This window comes from Chenopodium album, chromosome 24 (assembly GCF_948465745.1).
Source record: "Chenopodium album chromosome 24, dcCheAlbu1.1, whole genome shotgun sequence".
NCBI classification, from domain to species: domain Eukaryota; kingdom Viridiplantae; phylum Streptophyta; class Magnoliopsida; order Caryophyllales; family Amaranthaceae; genus Chenopodium; species Chenopodium album.
This window is the reverse complement of record NC_137857.1, coordinates 32,754,261-32,774,469: the sequence shown is the minus strand read 5'-3', so window position 1 is coordinate 32,774,469 and position 20,209 is coordinate 32,754,261. Positions and strand designations below refer to the sequence as shown.

Sequence of the window (20,209 nt, the reverse complement as noted above, 5' to 3'; positions counted from 1 at the left end):
AAGATCAGACGGTGAAGATGAAAGCGTGTACGATAAAGATGAAATGCTAAGTTGAGTTATCTGTAAACACGTGTCCTTTAGTCCAGGTAATTGTACGGTCGTCTTAACTGACTAAATATTGGAGTTGTAAAAAGTGAAAGGTTTCCAACTACCTTCTGTCCTCCCCCACGTGTAAGGCTGTCAAGTACAGGTGATCTTCTTTGATACATTTGGATTCTTTGTCCTCTTGGTTTAGCAGTGGACAAGTTTTTAAGTTTAATCTATCTATGTTAAGACCAATTAGATGAGTCATTGAGCCAAATGAGTGTGCTGTGTGCTTGTAAGGACAGTTAAGGCTAGGTGTGTATATAACCTGAAAATTCGGACCTGAAAATTGAAATATTGTAGAAGAAACACGTATGGATAATTGAATTGAAATTATAGGTTAGTTATCGTATGACTATGTAAAAAGCATTAAAGTCGAACCAAAATATTGATATTTGAATGAAAATGGATAATATATTATACTCATATGTGTACATGACCAAACTATAGTAATCTGATCTCACCATGCATTTTGGTTGCACACTTGTTGACTTGTATGAATATATTGTTTTTAGATGTATTGGTGAAATGTAGTTGGTAAATTATTTTATACTTCATGTTTGTTGTCTCTCATTATAAAATGGGGCGATTACAAACTTTTAAACTATTAGCTGCTACGTACACACCTTAAAAGATGATTGATTTTGAATCTACACCAATGAATTTTAACGCAAAGGGTTAAGTCAATTTAAGTGCAAGATGACCATCATTATTTTGGAAGGTTTGCATATGTGATATACTTTTATATAGAGTTTTATCTTAATCTCCCTAGCTAGGCGATAGTATTTAACATTTTTTTTACTTAAAATTTCTAAATACAGACGTACATGGTCAGATTAATATTTGAAATGAGACTTATATAATATGCACAAGGTATGTACAACATAAGTAAATAATACACGAGTTAAATTAGTATTTCGTAACTTATATTAGTTCTAATTTGGACTTGTGGCTTTCTTCTTTTCATAATTACTAAGAATTTGAATTGAGTATATATTCACTAGCTCAACAGTCTTTAGTCTAGCTTAGCTTGCTGCTATAATGTGAGTTCTAACATATGTACATACTCCATTAACTATTTCCTCCGTCCCCGAAAGAACGACCCATTTGGGTTGATTACGCGGGTATTAAGAAAGTTAAATAAAAAAAAGTAAAAGTATGCTAAAAAGATAAATTTACATGGGCTTTGTAAAAAAGTAGAGAGAGAAAGTAATAAAATTACATGAAAATCAAAATTTTATATGGGAAAGCTAATTTTGCACAAATATTGTTGCAAATTGGTTGGTGTTTTAATGCAAATGGGTCATTCTTTTTGGGACTAAAATTAGACCAAATGGGTCGTTCTTTAAGGGACGGAGGGAGTAAAAAAAAAATTAATAAAGTAATAAGTTTAAAAATATTTGACTTTGACTTTAAATTTCCGTATTTTCTAATTACAAATTCCAGTAAAGTCAACAATACAAGTTGAAAATTAAATTTTTACTCAGTTTACATATTAGTCAATTGTATTATAAATTTAGGTTAGATGATAAATTTTGAATACTCTGTCTCTATTATTTTGTAAGCTACAGAGTAATATTTTAGGGGGATGCCCCATTTTCTCATGTGGGAAACAAAATTTGTTTCTCATATAGTCATATGACATTTCATTTTTGTAAATAAACCAACAACTTTATTCAATTGTGAAACCTACAATAATGAAAAACTTGTTGATTAATTCACGTAAATGTCCTCATCATGAGAAACAAATTTCGTTTCTCAATATGAAAAATAGGGAATTTCTCATATTTTAGCCTTTTAGGTATGAGATAATTTATAACTTATTACCAATTGCAATTTACAAAGCCATGATAAGAGATCAAGAAATAAAGTCATAAAGCCATAAAGGTCATTCCAAAATCAATATTCAAGGGCATATAAGATTACTTCATTACAAAGTTAAGTTGCATGCTTTTCGACCCCTTTTCCTAAGTTCACATCTAACAAAGACATAGTTCAGAATTTCTGTGCCTAAAAGAAAAAAGTTATAAATTATCGTCATACTTTTGAAGGGAGTTTCTTTCGTTGATTTAGTATAACATAATAAAACATACACAATTATATGACCAAATAAGAAATTAAATAATTAATTAAGAAAAAAAAAATCTCTGTTTAATTAAATAATCACCAAACACGCTAATTTCTCATTAGTAGTTGCTTTTAAGCTAAGAACACACCAACAGAAACACCTTCATACATTATTCTTATTATTTACAAGTAATTTAATTAATTAATTATTTAAGTACGTCTAATTTAGCCAATTTAGATGTACATATATACTAGTCCTACCATTAATTAGTCCCACCATTAATTATCATGAATAGACTGCGCCAAAGTTGGTGTTCAATGTTTCACGCCTTCTAACTTCGGGCCTATTCTCATTGACCGAACTCAGCTGAACTGAACTGAACTGAACTCAGCTGAACTGAACTGAACTCAGCTGAACTGAACTGAACTGAACTGAACTGAACTGAAATGAATATTTTATAAGAGAAGGAAATTAGGAGCTGAACTGAACTGAACTGAACTCAGCTGAACTGAAGTGAAGTGAAGTGAACTGAATTTCAACGTAAGAGAACAAACCCTTCATATTATTAAAATTTGTCTTTTTAAAAAGGCCATTTTAATCTAATTAATTTTTTCTCTCTAACTGATCCATGTTACTTTTAGTCATATTACGCCTTTTAAGAATCAAAGTAATTGAACGCAAAGTTGGCATGCAAGAGTTTATAGACGACAAACATTAATCAAAAATCAAAATGCGTCGTTTGATGATTAATCAGCATAAAACAATTGTTTTGACTTAATTAGGTGTGATTCTCTTATCTACTATAGGAGTTTAAGAAAATCTTCATCATATGATTAAATTGGGATTTGTTTGATGGTTTCAGCAAGTATTTAATGGGATCGTCTCACACAAACTTATTGTGAATATGACTCTTGTGAGTCTATAATTTTAGAACTCGGCTCAATCAAGCTCGAACGATCGAGCATAGGCTACTATGAGTATAAATGTATAATTGAGCCACTCCAATGCTCGAGTTCATCTATAGTCCTTTTAATCACTACCTTTACATCCACGATTGTTATATAATTTGGTTTAATTTTATTATAAATAAAATACGCAGTAGTAAAATTTTCTTTCACGTTTTTTCTACAAATAATATTGTCGAGTTGTCCAAAAAATATTAAGAGTATAATAAAGTCTGTCACTCATCTACGTCATATTTAAATGTTGTTGAAAATATGGATGTTGAATTATTAGAAGGACAAATATAATTACATGATTATGACTAGTGCATTTATATATTAAGTATATACTCCATACCCAAAATATTCATCAAAAGCAAATGTTAACATCATTTCTTTCGTTTTTCCAGTTGTAAAATTGGTGTTTTCATGCTCATTAATGTATTATACAATGAAATAAAGGTTTAAAATTGACAAATTAGTAATGGTGAAAAAATTAGTGTACGTCAAGGTTTTTATAATGTTTGACTCCTATTAGACAAACTTTCCTACCAAAAAAGACAGTACAAATACTTGTTACTCTCTATATTTGTCCTATGATTTAATTTAGTATTGGGCCCGTCAAAAAAAAATATTTAAAAAAATAGTAGTATTGGTTATGTTTAAATAGAAACTATCTAGTGTGTATCCCGGGCGATGCCTCGAATTTTACTTTGAATATCAACAAATATTATTTGACCTATAAAATATAAACTATATAATTAAAATAAGAGTGAACAATAATAGCTATGAAATTTACTAAATAAGTGCTCTCAAATTGATGTTTAATACAAAGTATCTAGTATATTTTAATTGAATATGAAACATGATTAAACGATAGCAAAGATGGTTAGAACATTAGTTTAATTCTTATTGATCTTATGTTCAAACCTTGTAAGCATTTTTATTGATGTGGCATATAATACATGTGAAAGGTGATGTGCTATATATATCTAATACAAACATGTGAAAGGTGCCACGTGGCACATACTCCGTTTTAGGAACGCTTTTTAATATAGAAGTATAGATTGAGGGTATGTATGTAGTGCAAAGAGCCAAAGAGCGTGTAATGTTCACATTTATTAATAGCATTACAAACTTAATTATTAAGGATCCGTTCTTTTCAGATTATTTTCAGTTCAGTTCATAATTTCCTTCCTCTCACATAAAATATTATGTTCAGTTCAGTTCAACTCAATTCAGTCAATCAGAACAGGCCCTAAGTGTATCATTTTTATTTACTCGTAAAATAAATCAAACATGCATTCAAAGAATTTTTGGATACAACCATATTTTATATGAGAGTATGAAAAGGTATTTAAATGGTTGATCATAGTAAAAATAAGTAAAATTACAAATACAAATATTAGACATGACACTATATTTTTAAACACCCAGTCCAAAATGTGATACATGCGCTATATTTTAAAATGGGGGTGGTACTTATTTATAAACACTTACTAGTTACTATAAATAATCTTGTGGATCAATTAGCTGGTATAATTTGAAAAGGGTCGGAATAGTAGCAAAATCTCATAGGAACTTTGGAAGTATAATAATACCCCGTATGATTTACATGCACTATAGTTGAATTGTTTCTTATCTCTTGTTTTAACAAAGTTTAAAAAGGCCTGCACTAGTTGCATAATAACAATCAAATACACGAATGATACACGGAGATGGAGGATAAAATAAGACAAGCCGAATAAGAAGATAGGATAAACCAAAAAACCAGATAAATTTAATTAATTAAAATACAAGACTACGACGGCGAATAAGATCACCAGCCATACTACACCTACGCCCATTTCAATCGACTGTCACATCACCCCTAAACTACAAATATCTTAAAATTGAAATTTCTAGAGGAGAGAATCATCTAACTTTACGGACGGATGATTACATAATAATTACTTAATTTAGATTTAATTCTAATATGAGACGGTTTCATAATTATTATAAGATACATGAAAAATATTGTTTATTTCACTCACAATTTAGAACACTACGTATTTAATACATATGAAGAAAAGTTATCTATCTTGTACAAGTACCTCATTGATCTACATTCAACAATTTTAAGCAAAAACTATATCTTATACGCTGTATAAATGAGGTGTGAATCGTGTGATTTTATAAATGTATTCGAGCATGTTCTCTGTTATTATTTTCAATGATAACTAAGCAAAAATTAAATACGAGGTGTACTATTGAGGTTTGTTATTTTAGTATGTCATTAAAAACTATAAGAATTTACTCGTAATAAACTTTTCAATTTACACTAACCCTATATGGCTATATATGACCCATATAGGTTAAGAACTTAAGACTTAAGAGCTAAAGACCAATGTTTATAGGAGCTTCAATCATCGATAACCCCGGGCCACAAGTTATCAATTAATCTTTGACATAAAAAACACATAAAATAAAGAAATACTTACTTGTTAGATAGCTGGTAGCTTATTGGACAAGAAGTATATTAATGACATAATTATTGATCAAATTAACATTGTCATACAAATTTTGTATGATATGAATGAGTTGATTTTTAAATACGGTATCAAAGCTTGGATACATATATCGAGCTAAGCCTCTTCTTAACTAGGTCTTTAATCACTACTGGATAATGATTTACCTTGACCAAATCAGATTTCCAACCCCGGCCCTAAGAGTATTATTGCTCTGACCTTTCCAGTTAGTTCTGAATACATATACTACTTAGTAAATAATTTAACGATATAGTAGGTGGACAACATACTTACATTTTGAAAGTAGTGAGTCGATGACCATTATTACTGTGATATTTTACTAAATCTCACATGGCATCAAAGTGATCAACTTCAATTCTCTGTAGTCTGTACTAAAAGTGAGCTAATCCTACGGATTACTATTTATTTTTATGGAAACTAGCAAAAGAAGTTGTCATTGAAATTTTCTTGCAAATATTTGTGCCTCTCCTGGCCCTAATTTCGATCCCTTAATTGCATGAAACTGATAGCTGTATACTTAAAATATTGCTTAGTTGGTTATCCTACTATTTTAAGATTACATGAATGTGATTATGTGAATACATATAGATGTACCTTAAATTGATAAAATCACTGTGCTAATGTACTTAGTTGGTTGTCTTCATAATATTTAATACAAAGTAGCATGTAACTGAAAATTTTATGGAATTACACTATTCAATAAAAGTTAACAAAAGTAAAAGTCAAACCGTTGCAAGTAAAATACTACCTTCGTTTCTTATTACTCGCAACAGAAGGGTATTATTTGTGAGATGTAAAATATTCATTTGTTGCAAGTTTTAAGAAACGGAGGTAGTAGAAAAGAATACTCTCAATATCAGTCAACCCATTAGGCCATTACACATGACATCTCATAGTAGATGAAATAGTAAAGAAATTCACCTACTCACAAACATATACGAAGTATGAATGATGGGACTCAAACTTTTTACAAGAATTCTTAATGACTTATACTCGTATTAAGGTTGATTTCTTGTACCCAAATACCCCATACAGAGTTATTATTCAAAACCTATAAAAATGGAATGATACAAGTCATAAATAAAATTTACTCTAAAATGCGAAAGAAATAGGTTCCTAAACTGACCATCAATATATACCTATACTAAAGGTGAAACCAGAAATGACACTTGTCATAACCTGGTTAAAAATTTTCCCTCCAAAAGGTTTTTTTTTTTTTTTTTTTTTTTTCAAAGCTTCTTAGAGAAGTATTTAGTTTAATACTTACTTTACAATAATATTTCTTTTCTATTTGGCAAGTATATTCATTTTTACACATTCAACAAAGATTTATATATTTATTTATTTTATGACGGGAACAAAGTCATATAATACAATAATGTAATATTATCTATAACTTTGTAATGTAATCCATGGTTATTTTTATTAGTCATGCATGCATTTCTTCCTTTATTTTCTTTAAAGATTCAAAAAAATTGTAATTACAGAACTTTCATCCTATTTTGCAATTTGATATTATTTTTTATAGTAAAATAATTGTATTAAACTAATGATAAATATTGAAATTACCGTGCATGACACGGAATCTAACCTAGTATCATACTAATGTAAAATGATCATGCGGGCCAACAAGTTGGATGGTGAGGCCTAGCAACAAGTGGTATTAAAGCTTATGGTCCGGCTGGGGCATAAACATGCAACACAGAAGAATGGTATGCCTCAATGACATGGGTACAAGATTTAGGCCGTTTTTACCAGAATAATTAATACGAGTACTTACTACAAGTAGAGATTAATTTCTAGTACCCAAATACCCAATAGTTAGATATGGTTACATAAGCTACAAAGGCTATAAACTAGAATAGTGCAAGTAACACAAATGTGAAAGAAATGGGTCCCTTTCCCCTTATAATTTGGTGTATTGTAACAAAGAGTTGAGCTACCCTCACCTTCACCTCCATCCATCCATCCACCTTTATTAAACCCCCATTTTGGCAATTACCAACCTGTCACTCTATCTTCATCACTCATCTTCTTTCTCACTCTCTCTTTCTCTTTCTCTTTCTCTCTCCTCCCAATACAACACAACAGAATCACCCCTCTTCACCTCCAGCTAATACCCAGACCCACCCTTTTCCTTTCTCTCTCTCTCCTCTTTAAACTTAATCTTAAATGGCTTAATTAAATCACATTATATATTCCCTTATATTTCCATCTTTTCTTCCTTTTTTTTTTTTTCCTATTTCTATCTCTACCATTGATAACAAACTTACAGTTTTGAGCTCATTATATTCCATCAATGGTGTCGGTGGAAGAAACCCACTCTAATTCTACCAGATTACATTCCATGTACGCTAACTTTCACTCCCCTTCTTCTCTCTCCTCTGCTTCTTCTACCCAGATATGGCGAGAACGAGGCCGCTCCATGAGAACTGTTCGTTCCACCATCTTCTGCCCTTCTCCTTCCCCCTCCGCCGGCGCCGCTGACCTTCCGCCGCCGCACCCTCCGACGGCCAGCAACTTCGTCTCCGAGAATCTAACCGACTCAGTCATGGACATCCGACTCGGTGAACTCGCTTCTCGAACTGCTAAATCGATCAAATCTTCCTTCGCTGATGATGATTTCGGTCTTCTTGATGATCTCTCCCGCTCTTTCAGCGACTACTCTGTTTGTAGCAGTGATATCTCCGGCGAGCTTCAGAGGTTGGCTGCGACGGCTTCGATCGGGCCGGGTTCGGGCCCTGGATCGGGTGAAATGGATCTAGAGCCCGAACCATGTGAAGGGTTTCTTCAGAGGGAGAGCTTTTCGACGGAGATTATCGAGAGTATTTCGCCGGAGGATTTACAGCCGACGGTGAAGCTCTGTGTTGATAGCTTATCGTCTCCGTCGGCGGCGATTAAACGGTCGGCGGCGGCGAAGCTACGGTTGTTGGCGAAGAATCGGGCCGATAATCGGGTTCTAATTGCGGATTCGGGTGCTGTTCCGGGTTTGGTTCCGTTGTTGAAGTCTACTGATCCTTGGACTCAAGAACACGCAGTGACGGCGCTGCTTAACTTGTCTTTACATCCGGATAACAAGCGGCCGATTGCCGAGGCTTCTGGTGCGATAAAATCTTTAATCTACGTGTTGAAGACCGGGACGGAGACGTCCAAGCAGAACGCAGCCGCGGCGTTGATGAGCTTGGCCATGGTGGAGGAGGAGACGCGCCTTACGATCGGCGCGTCCGGGGCGATTCCGCCGTTGGTGGCGCTTCTTATAAATGGGACTACAAGGGGGAAGAAGGACGCGCTTACGACGTTGTATAAGCTGTGTTCGGCGAAGTTGAATAAGGAGAGAGCGGTGAATGCTGGAGTGGTGAGTCCTCTTGTGGGGTTGGTGGCTGATCAGGGGAGTGGGATGGCGGAGAAGGCGATGGTGGTGTTGAGTAGTTTGGCGGGGATCGAGGCGGGGAGGACGGCGATAGCGGAGGAAGGGGGGATAGCGGCGTTGGTGGAGGCGGTGGAGGAGAGCTCGCAGAAAGGGAAGGAATTCGCGGTGGTGACATTGTTGCAGTTGTGTGGGGAGAGTGTTAGGAATAGAGGGTTGTTGGTTGCTGAAGGGGGTATTCCTCCTCTTGTTGCTTTGTCTCAAATTGGCACGGCCCGTGCTAAGCAGAAGGTCAGTGTTGAACTAAACTTGATTGTTTTATTAGGTTTTGTGGGTAATTTTGTTTGTGATTTTTATTGGTTTTGTTGCATGTTTTTGGTTGATTCAGTTGTGAAATTGTAAGGTTAGGAATGCATGATTAGCTATGGAATTGTTTGGTTAGGAATGGTTAGGTTAAGAGATTGCGAGGCCGAATTTGAACTGTTGGAGATTGTGGAGAAAATTGTGTAATTATAAGTTGAAGTGATCATATTGTGCTCAAGGAGTGTATGGATTTGGGTAAAATTGAGTAGAATACATCATGGTGTTTGGTTGTTGAACTTTAATTGTCAATCTTGCTTGATTAATGTAGAAAAAAGAGTGATCTGGCTAGGTTTGTTGCGATAATTCGTAAATTTAGTGTGAAATGATGCATTTCAACTCGAATTGGGTGATCTAAGTAGAAATGAATACGATATACTTGGTTGGGAGAAATTGACCATCAGTACAAAAATACTATCAGAGAAGTGCATTGATAAATTCTCTCTTTTATACACGATCAGGGAAGAAATTAAAGGCCGTTCTTGATCGCTAATTCTTTGACCTATGAAGCAGTGTGATCGAAAAGTGAGGGTTTTGGGTAATTATGTCATGCAATTCCCTTTAGGATTTAGAGTTTTGGGCACTTTTGTCACACAGTTTCCTTCCAACTACTGACTAGTTCATATGTGCTCTTTAAAAAGAGAAGGTTTGTTTCTAAGCTAAGCTATTGGGGTTGATTAGCGATTAATTAGGACATTATGTTGCTGGTTGTTTACTGACCTTGATGCGTTCCCTTCTTATGGACATCATCCTTTTCTCGGGTAGTTTGGGAGCAGGGCGAAAGAGATCATCTGTTTATAATCAACCTAACTAACTACGACTGATTGGTGCTTCAATTACATTTTGACTTAGGGTAGTAAAAGTGTCTGAGACAAGAAGACTCCGTCAAGATTTAAATTGCCATTACGAGTTTACTTTATAGTTTGTCAATATAATTCCACTATAGTGTTGATTCTATTTGTTTTGGTGAGGTGACTTTTTTGGGTGCGAGCAGTTGATTTACTATATTCTTATCATCTTTTGTTAATTATGACAGGCTGAAACTCTTCTTAAAATATTGAGGGAGCCAAGGAAACAAGAGGCAGCTTCGTCGTCAAGTCCTTAACAACCAACCGAAGTGGTATATTTTACAATTAACTTTGGGGTTTTGCTTCCATAGTACTGTATATATCGAGGAGGTAGAGTGATTTTGCCTTTGGTGGTGTCTAGTATGTACAGTTATGTGGTTTTTGGGAAAGGACTGGAGAAACTTATTATTAGGAACTGTATTGAGATCTTCCTCAAGCTGACTTAGATATTCATTAGTAGTTTGCAAATAGGTTCTCTGTTTATCTTCTCCAACCCTCCTCTCTTGTAGTAGTCTTTTTTCCTCTTTACGTAGCCGCCACATATTTGGAGATGGCCGAAGTTCTTTGTGAATCAGTTTTCGCTTCTCAGAAGTTCGGGCTTGACGGGGTTCTAGTCCTTCCAATTTTTTGTTCCAGTGGTGCAAAAATTTGTATGAAGCTTATTAACATTTTCGTAGTATTATTTATCGGATGTACTATCTGTATGAAGTTATTAGTGTAGATGTGCTCAGAATATGAATTGATGGAAACAAGGGGGTACTTGCAATCCATCTTTTAGCTTTGGGTTATATTTAGAGGAATTGTTGAAGTTGTACATGTGTAATGTTTGGGTGTAAAACTATTATCCAAATGATATTGTTAGGTTGTTGGGTGTTGTGAAATTGTGACTCAGATTTTTGTTGTCATCTCATCTTCAGGCAAGATTATTGATTATTGATTGTTTGTCCTGAAAATTTTTACTACTTCCTTCACCCATACTTGTATGTTTTGCAAGTTGAGATTTGGTGTGACTATATAAATGATTGAGCTCAAAATATTTGTTCAATCCAAATCTAATAAAGATCCGGTTTTGACCATGATCCTTGAGCATTTAAAATTTGTCAAAACTTAAAACTTACTACCTATGGATATTTTCATCCTAACACGAGCAAAAGGCTATGAGAGTTGGAGGATGTGAGGTTATAAAATTACACTCGGATGTAGAATGGATTCTCTAAATTATCTAAATTAGGCGCTTGTTGTGAAAAGCGTTACATTTGAGTTTGGATGTTACTAAGAGCCTGTTTTGTTCAGCTTAATTTTAGTTCAGTTCAGTTCATCAATTCCTAATTTCCTTCTCTCATAAATAGTTCATTTCAACTCATTTCAATTCAGTTTAATTCAGCCTCCATCAGTTCAGTTCAATTGTTTTAAGTAAATCGGAACATGTCCTGATTGTTTGATTTCCTATTCAAAGAGGTAATTTCTCACCACTTCGTATACCCAAGATAGTGAAAATCTTAGCTGCCGACATGAAGCTCCTGATCCATAAAATTTGCCACATCTGGTAGCTAAACTTAGCTGCAAAAGCTTGATGTATAAATTCATTAAATTGGTGATGATATAACAAGGACGATTTGAGAGATGAGCCTCATTTGCAATTAATTGGTGGCCCCTTTGTATTTTTGTACTAGGACTCCTTCGACAAGGCGGATCTCTTTGTCACCCTAAAGACAATGACAACACATTATTTCTCAAAACTTCTTTCGTCTTCACCCTTCTCACTGTTACTTAAATTCCTAAGCAAATTCCATTTGCAATCACATAAGGTATTTGTGATTGTAGATTTACAAACGTGATGAATATGCCTTTAATTAGTTAGCCCCAAAAGCTTGCGGTATTTGTTATGTGGGCTATATTTTTTGTTTTAGGGTTTATTTTCTGCGTAATAAACTTTTATAGAGTTTGATCTATCCATTAATTTGTAATATGTATTTTTCTTAAGATCAATTAAACTATCCTCACGCTTGTATATGGAGATAATTAACTCATTAATTGAACGACGTGAAGTATATGTTAATTGCTAATTTTTTTTTTTAATCTTTCTTGCATCTGCTATAACACATGACTATTTTGATACAATAATCAACTCGAAACGTGACATAAAGATTGATTATTTTGAAACTTTTAGTAATAACCATTCATGATGTATATCACATAAGCTAGCTTGAATCTCTTCTCAAACATCATTTTGAAGTTCTTGATACGTAACACCTTTAAATCCGACACTAGGTAGTATGCGGATATGAGAAGAAATGGCCAAAGGAGAATCTTATGTAGAAGAAGGAAAGTATCCGAGAACTCAAGAAATTGTATACTACCTCCGTTTCAAATTATTTGCAATGATTTGACATAAAGTGTGGATAAAACATGTTTGATTGTTAACCGAAGTCCTCTACAAATTTAGTATTTAGCATAACAAAATTTAGTTATTTGGGCTGTACTTGGGCTTTAATTCTACATGATGGGCCTTACTGGCAGTTCAACCTCTACAAATTTCCTTCCACTTATAAAGTTAGGTTTTATGCCATAAAATTCCCTATAATTTATTGCCCTCCAAAAAAACGGTATTTTAAATAGATGAATGAGGAATTTGAGATCAGTTGTGAAAAGCTGTTTCTACGAGGTTCCTTCACTCCATTGCCATGCATTGAAGCTCGGAACCATAGAAAGCACTTACGATGCAAACCTTATCGTAAGCGGGTATGCGAAACACGGTCATTTGAAGATTGCACACCAACTGTTCGATGAAATGTCTCGCAGAGATACTGTTTCTTGGAACACTATGATTGCTGGGTATGTAAATTCTGGATCTTTTGGTCCCTCTTGGGATCTTTTGATTGATATGAGACGGCGTGGGTTCGCGGTGGATGAGTACACTTTTGGTAGTATTCTTAAGGGGGTTGCTTCCAATGGGGAGTTTATTTGTGGGGAGCAATTGCATTCTATGGTTATTAAGGTGGGATCTCAATCTGATGTTTATACTGCAAGTTCACTTTTGGATATGTATGCTAAGTGTGGGAGGCTCGAGGATGCGTATTCGGTGTTTAAGATTATGCCTAACCGTAGTTCTGTCTCTTGGAATGCTATGATTGCAGGGTTTGTGGAGCAAGCTGATTTCAAGACTGCATTCGAGCTTTTCGATGGTATGGGAAAAGAGGGCGCGATGATTCAAGATGGGGCAGTTGCTCCATTATTAACATTGCTTAATGACCCTGATCATTTCAGATTAACGATTCAACTGCATTCAAAGATTATTAAGCTTGGGTTGAGTACTAACAATATTGTGTGCAATGCTCTTCTTACGTCATATTCTGAGTGTGGTTCATTGGAATATGCTGAAAAGATGTTCTATGGTGCCTTTGATGTTCATGATTTGGTAACTTGGAATTCCATGTTGGGGGCATACCTTTTACATGACAAAGAAAGCCTTGCATTTAAAGTATTTGTTGATATGCAATTGTTTGGTTTCGAACCTGATATGTATACGTATACCAGTGTTGTCAGAGCCTGTTTCAAAGAGGCACATCAGGTATATGGAAAATGTCTCCATTGCTTGGTTATAAAGCGGGGACTAGAGAGTTCCACTGCAATAGCCAATGCATTAATAGCTATGTATATGAAGTCGACTGAAAACGCTGTAGCAGATGCACTAAGATTGTTTGAATCAATAGACCCTAAAGATTCCGTTTCTTGGAATTCTGTTGTAACTGGGTTCTCACAGTTTGGCTTGAATGAAGATGCAATAAAGTTCTTTGGGAAGATGCGATCACATAATTTTGGGATTGATCACTATTCTCTTTCTGCGGTCCTGAGATCTTGTGCAGACTTAGCAGCCCTGCAGTTGGGGCGGCAAGTTCATGTTTTGAGTCTTAAATCTGGATTAGAAACTAATGAGCATGTAGCTGGCTCCTTAATTTTTATGTATACTAAATGTGGCCTACTTGACGATGCTAGAAAGTCTTTTGAAGAAACCCCAAAAGACAGCCCAATTACTTGGAACTTTATCATTTTTGGGTATGCTCAGCATGGGCAGGGCAAAATCGCTCTTGAGCTTTTCCATCAGATGACAGAAAGTAAGGTGAAGCTTGATCATGTGACCTTTGTTGCAGTCCTAACTGCATGTAGCCACATGGGTTGGGTGGAAGAAGGTCGAAATGTTCTTAAAACAATGGAATCAAAGTATGGGATTCCACTAAGAATGGAGCATTATGCTTGTGCTATTGATTTGTTTGGAAGAGCTGGTCTCTTAGGTGAGGTGAAGACCTTGGTCAAATCAATGCCATTTGAGCCTGATGTAATGGTGTGGAAAACTATATTGGGTGCATGTAGAAGCTGCGGTGATGTCGAATATGCAACTGAGGTCGCAAATCATCTGCTTGAAATCGCTCCTCAAGAGCACTGTAGTTATGTTATCCTGTCTGAGATGTATGTGCGTCTGAAGAGGTGGCAAGAAAAGGCTAATCTAACAAGGTTGATGAGAGAAAGGGGAATAAGGAAGGTCCCAGGCACCAGCTGGATAGAGATAAACAATGAAGCTCATGCTTTTAATGCCGAGGGTAACAGTCATCCCGATGTCAAAGAAATATATGCTACCTTAGAAGGACTTATGAAGGAAATCAGAATGCTAAAAGATGCCTCTAACTTAGAGATGTCTGTTGAGGAGTGGGCTCTCCTTGATCGATGCTGTGGTTAATTGCTGATGACTCGCTGACTGTTCAAGCATATATCGTGGACTTGGCAGCATAGGTAGTTATTTGCAAATTTACCTCTAGCTCATGTCCTGGAATTAGCCTTTTAGATAAAGTATAATCTGTATAGTATTCTTGCAGAGTGTAGTATTAATCTTTAGGCTTAGCATGCTATCAAATTATGACAACATGCTCAACCTTTGTTGTTTTAATTTGCATAAAATGGCAGTGACAATTAGAAATATAAGAGGATGTGGATGCCCAATTACGCTGATATACATCAAACAAGATAAAACGGGTTATAGAGGGAGATGCCTCAGTGTTGAGCACAACTCTGACGGCTGCTGTGCCAACAATTCTGGATCATGTTCAAGGTGGTGTCTGTTAAAAGGTGAGTAAAATAGCCTTTTGCTAATTTTTGATGCTCTCATAACCTGCTTCTTCAGTAGAATGAGTACTTGAATTTGAATTCAATTTAATGAATGCATAGTTATACTTGTATTGTTGCTCAAATGGGAATGCACTTGGTATACTGATAAAAAGCATATTCTTATACAAAGAATTTTGTTACTGTTAAATACAGCAATACATAAGCCTTTTTACAGAGTGCCCTGATAATAACCCCAACGAGAAGCAAATCCATCCCTGATTTTTAAAAACTTTGACTCATGGTAAAATGTCTGTGCTCATTTGAGTATATGACTATTAAGTCCAGACAGAGTATTACTTAACGTTATAATGTTGTAGCCTTGCGGATGCACACACGACTGAATCAAGTCATGCACCACATATAGTGACCATTACTAGTAAATTCAAAGGGATTCTCACGTTTGAAAATGACTTCATGATTGTAAGGTTAAAAGTGTTTTCCTAATTTGTTCTTTTGATTATCACGACTCTTCTTTATTACTTTTTTCCTTTGATAAAAAGAATGAAATATTGGCATTGTTACTTCTTAGGATTTGTGTTGGCGTCTTTTCACTTGATGTTCTTTTTATCCTTTCTAATAGGCCAGGAGTGTGAGAGGTGGTATCCATGACATATAACAGCCACGGCTCCATAAATAAGCTTTTGTGTTAAATTCCAATGAAAAAAGCACAAGTTTTGCTGTTTTTAATCACTAAAACAATTCAATTACAATGAACCACTTATCATTAAAATAAATCACAATTTAGCTCCTTTTAAAAAAACATGTTAAAAATAAGTGATACTAAAAAAGGTTTGGGTCATGCCATGGGGCAATGACATTGAATATATGTTTAGTCGGTAATATCTTGAGATATGTTTTGATTTCTAGTTATTCTCTTCATACCTAAAAATATTAGTATATGGCCTTTGTTGATAAAGTTTCATAAGTTTACTTGCAATGATATTGGTTAGTTTAGCATATTAAGTTTACTTGCAATAATTTTAGTATTTTTGAATTTAGAAAAGAAAAGCTTAATCATGATTGTTTACTAACCCAATTCCAAAGGAAGGATAAAAAAAACCAAACAAATTTAAAAAAAAAAAAAAATTGATTCTTCACGCACCAAGCAAATACATTTACTTTGAAATTGCAAGAAAGCTATCCCATCCAGCTTGTGCTTTAGATGCCTAAGTAATAATTTCCGAAATCATAATCGCATTATGTCTAGCTTTACTTATTTTACTTGATCACTACTAATCATGATTCACTACTTTTATTCTCCTGCTTTTTTTCTCCACCAAGAAGCCTAGGCTTGAATCCCTTCTCTAGCATATGCTCCACCTCCTCAATGGGTAGACCTTTGGTTTCAGGCACCAAGATGTAGATAAAAATGAGTCCAATTATTGAGAAACCGGCAAACAAGAGGAAGGTTCCTGCTGATCCCAAGGCTTGGGTTAGGGTTAGGAATGTTTCACTAACAATAAGATTAGCTGTCCAATTAGCCACGGCAGCTATCCCTCCACCAATTCCTCTGTACCTCAAAGGGTATATTTCTGAGTTGACGATCCATGGTGCTGTTCCCATCCCTGGGGCATAGGATATAATGTATGCTCCTAGGAGAATGACAGCCAAAAAACCAAATTTGCTAGGACAACCTTCTGTGAAGTACACTCTTCGCTCCTTTAGACATGCTGCTTTTAAGCCATCTGTTTTTGACACACATGCTCCTGGATACAACTGATTATGTACCGTAAAGAAGAGCAAGGAACCTAGTTAATATGACTAGTACTTTGAAAATAACAATCTACAAAGCAAAGACATTTAAAAGTTTCAGTAAGTTCACCTCATTTCCTTGATTTGCACAGAAAGCACAACCTGAGGTGCTTTTCAAACAAGTCATACAGTTCCAAGTTGCAGGATTTTGAGCAGTGGAAAAAGCAGGACAAGTGGAGTTAACTCCAAAATGGATAGATTCTGCAACACTGATCCTAGGAGCATGCTCAGCAGCTTGATAGAAGACAATAGCCAAGGCAATAAGGCATGTAATGATGCCAAACAAAGAGATGATCATAAGCCTCCTCCTCCCATACCTGTCGACAAACATCATGCTGACAATTGACCCAACTGCATTGAGTCCGGAGGTGATTAAAGAAAGAGCCATGGCCGTGCTTTTCGAGGCAATCCCTGCTAACTGCACAATTGTAGGGCTGTAATACATGATTGTATTGATACCCACAAACTGTTGAGCCACTTGAACTGTGACTCCAGCGTATAGCCCTCTTCGGAAAACTTGGTTTCCCCAAGCATTCTTTATTTTGCTTAACATGTTATCTCCAACTAATTCATCTTCTGCCTTTTCAGAGTCAACCGATGCCTTGAGTGCTTTCATTTCCTCTTCCAATTCTTCCACAGGATAGATCTTAGCCAAGATAGCTTCTGCCTCAGACACTTTTTCCTGATCCCAACAAAGACGGAAAAAATAAATCATCAAAATCTTGGAGTTGACAAAGCTTGGGAGGTCTACATTGGCTACATATGTACACAACTTCCCTATAATTGTTCGGAATTGGTGGCAAAATCTTGTATTAGAAGGTCTTTTAATATGCAGTAACTTGCAGGAAAATCAGATAACATACTGTTTACTGTTTTTTGTAGAGGCAGCTTTAAACATCTAATAATAATATGTAAAAGGTCTCACATGAGACTTGCCGAAATTACTGTTGCACATTATTCACCCATACCTTTCTGTAAAGCCATCTAGGAGACTCTGGAAGGGACAACATTAAGATAAGTTGCACTAATGCTGGTATAGCAGCCACCCCCAGCATCCATCTCCAAGTCCCCTTAACCTGATAAACAATACACAGGACCATGTGCATGTCTTAGTTTGTTTGTAAAAAAATAAATCACAGTATAACAATTTTCACAAGAACTTAAACCTTGCCAAATGTACGTAGAACATACAGATACATTACCCGAGTGAAACCAAGGTTGATAAGGTAAGATAAAAACTGGCCTCCTGTGATGAGAAGACCATTAGTGCTAACAAGGGCACCACGGATCCTGCTTGGGGAAGTCTCGGATATGTATAAAGGTGAAGTCATGGAAGCCATTCCGACTCCAAAACCAACAAATATTCGTCCAAGTATGATCACCCAAGGAGCAGGAGCAAGGGACATGATAACAGCACCAATGAAGAACAAAACATCAGCAATTATGATTGTCGGTCTCCTCCCTAGTTTATCATTTAGCCACCCTCCGAGTCCTGCTCCGATGATTGCTCCTGCAACCGCCATTGACACAATGGTTTCCTACCAAACAGATCATTCACACAAATAAATCTCAAAACTTCATTGCATTGTTACTCCACACATCAAATTTCTTCAACTCAAAACATGTTGGAACCTAACTGATGTAAAATACGTAAATAATGATAAGAGTATAAAACATATTCCTGGGCCTCAACCATCAATTTAAGCTTTTGGTTGAGTTGGTCCACTAACATGGTATCAAGAGCCAGCGTGACACAAAGGTCACGGGTTCGAATCTCATCCACCCCCCACTTTCAAGTGGAATATTAAGCGCTGGGTATGAGGGAGGCCCATGCTGCATCCACACTTCTAGCCCAAACGGGCTCTCGTGTGAGGACATATTCCTGGGCCTCAACCATCAGTTTAAGCTTTTGGTTGAGTTGGTCCACTAACAAATAACACCTAAAGAATACTACGAATATAAATTAAAAACAATAGTTTCAGGTTTCTAGTGAGTAACATACCTGCAACCATGTTTTTTGTTCCACCTCTTTAAAATCTTCTTTAATATAAAGAAGAGCCCCAGATATAACACCTACACAATCAATTTAATCACCATTATTAATTACTGTACCAATCTTCTTAAAGCATAAAACTTTGACATACGAAGTACATTTATACTATAACCACCACAAATGGTATAAACCCCGCCTTAGACACAAGCGTTACAGAGCGTGTCTAAGGCGGGTTTGGTTCACATGTACGCAACCTTACCTTTAATCAACCAAATAAAATGGAAATCGAGTAAAATTAATAAACAAGAAGGTTAAATAAAACTAACCTGTGTCATAACCAAAGAGAAGGCCTCCAATGCCAGCAGAAAGAGCAAGCCTCATAATATAAGGAGTTTTACCAATTGTTCTGAAACATTCTGTAAACTCTGTTCTATCTGCCTTCACAATTCCACCTTCCACCATTTTCTTTGCAAATTTCTGTCTTTTTTTCTTAAGAAATCAAAATATTTAAGAGAATGAAATAGAAAAAGAGGAGAAAAAAGGAGAGAAATTTGTGTAACTTTTTTTTTTTTTATAAATTTTTGTCACAAGTAGTGCGAGTATATCCTTAATTATTTGGAGTCAAAGTAAATCACTATATGACGTCGTTTGAAAAGTTGAAACCAATCAGAATAATCTGGAAGTCTGGATAAAGAAATACGGAGTAAATCAAGAAGAAATTTATTTTTTGTTTGAGGAAAAAAGGAAATTAAAATTTTATTTGATTTTTTTTTTATAGGATAATTTGTTTATTTGTTATTCTTTGTTTGATGTCCAATAAATTTCTCATAATCCGGGTGTTTAGGTGTAGAAAATCAATGTCATCTTGTAAAGTTGTACTCGTACTCTATCTTGGACTACATGAGAATTAAATTATGGATTATTCTAACAAAATTCCTTATGGATTAAGTATAAGACTATAAGATTATGGATTGATTAACTTGGTCATCAGTACAAATTGTCGATAATAACACGCTTTTTGTAGTGATTAAAGGATAATTCTAAGTACAATTCTAAGTATAGAATAGGTATAAATGTACATATATTTATTATCAATTACTATGATCCA

At 35.3% G+C, this 20,209-nt stretch overlaps 3 protein-coding genes across 3 annotated transcripts; 2 read left to right on the top strand and 1 right to left on the bottom strand.

Annotated features, from left to right (window-relative positions):
• The first annotated feature begins 7,629 nt into the window (after window positions 1-7,629).
• On the top strand, window positions 7,630-11,101 carry LOC145611516 (uncharacterized). Its single transcript, XM_081666855.1, has 2 exons — window positions 7,630-9,279; window positions 10,385-11,101. The coding sequence occupies exons 1-2, from the start codon at window positions 7,921-7,923 to the stop codon at window positions 10,451-10,453; spliced, it is 1,428 nt and encodes a 475-aa protein (XP_081522981.1). The 5' UTR covers window positions 7,630-7,920; the 3' UTR covers window positions 10,454-11,101.
• Window positions 11,102-12,810: 1,709 nt separating this feature from the next.
• On the top strand, window positions 12,811-15,216 carry LOC145612446 (putative pentatricopeptide repeat-containing protein At3g25970). The gene has a single exon (XM_081667815.1). The coding sequence runs from the start codon at window positions 12,820-12,822 to the stop codon at window positions 14,929-14,931; it is 2,112 nt and encodes a 703-aa protein (XP_081523941.1). The 5' UTR covers window positions 12,811-12,819; the 3' UTR covers window positions 14,932-15,216.
• A 951-nt stretch (window positions 15,217-16,167) lies between these two features.
• LOC145610330 (inositol transporter 4-like) lies at window positions 16,168-19,741 on the bottom strand. The gene is made up of 6 exons (XM_081665657.1): window positions 19,428-19,741; window positions 19,111-19,181; window positions 18,311-18,646; window positions 18,077-18,184; window positions 17,179-17,790; window positions 16,168-17,072 (listed from the first exon to the last, which is right to left on the bottom strand). The coding sequence occupies exons 1-6, from the start codon at window positions 19,561-19,563 to the stop codon at window positions 16,593-16,595; spliced, it is 1,743 nt and encodes a 580-aa protein (XP_081521783.1). The 5' UTR covers window positions 19,564-19,741; the 3' UTR covers window positions 16,168-16,592.
• Window positions 19,742-20,209: the final 468 nt, after the last annotated feature.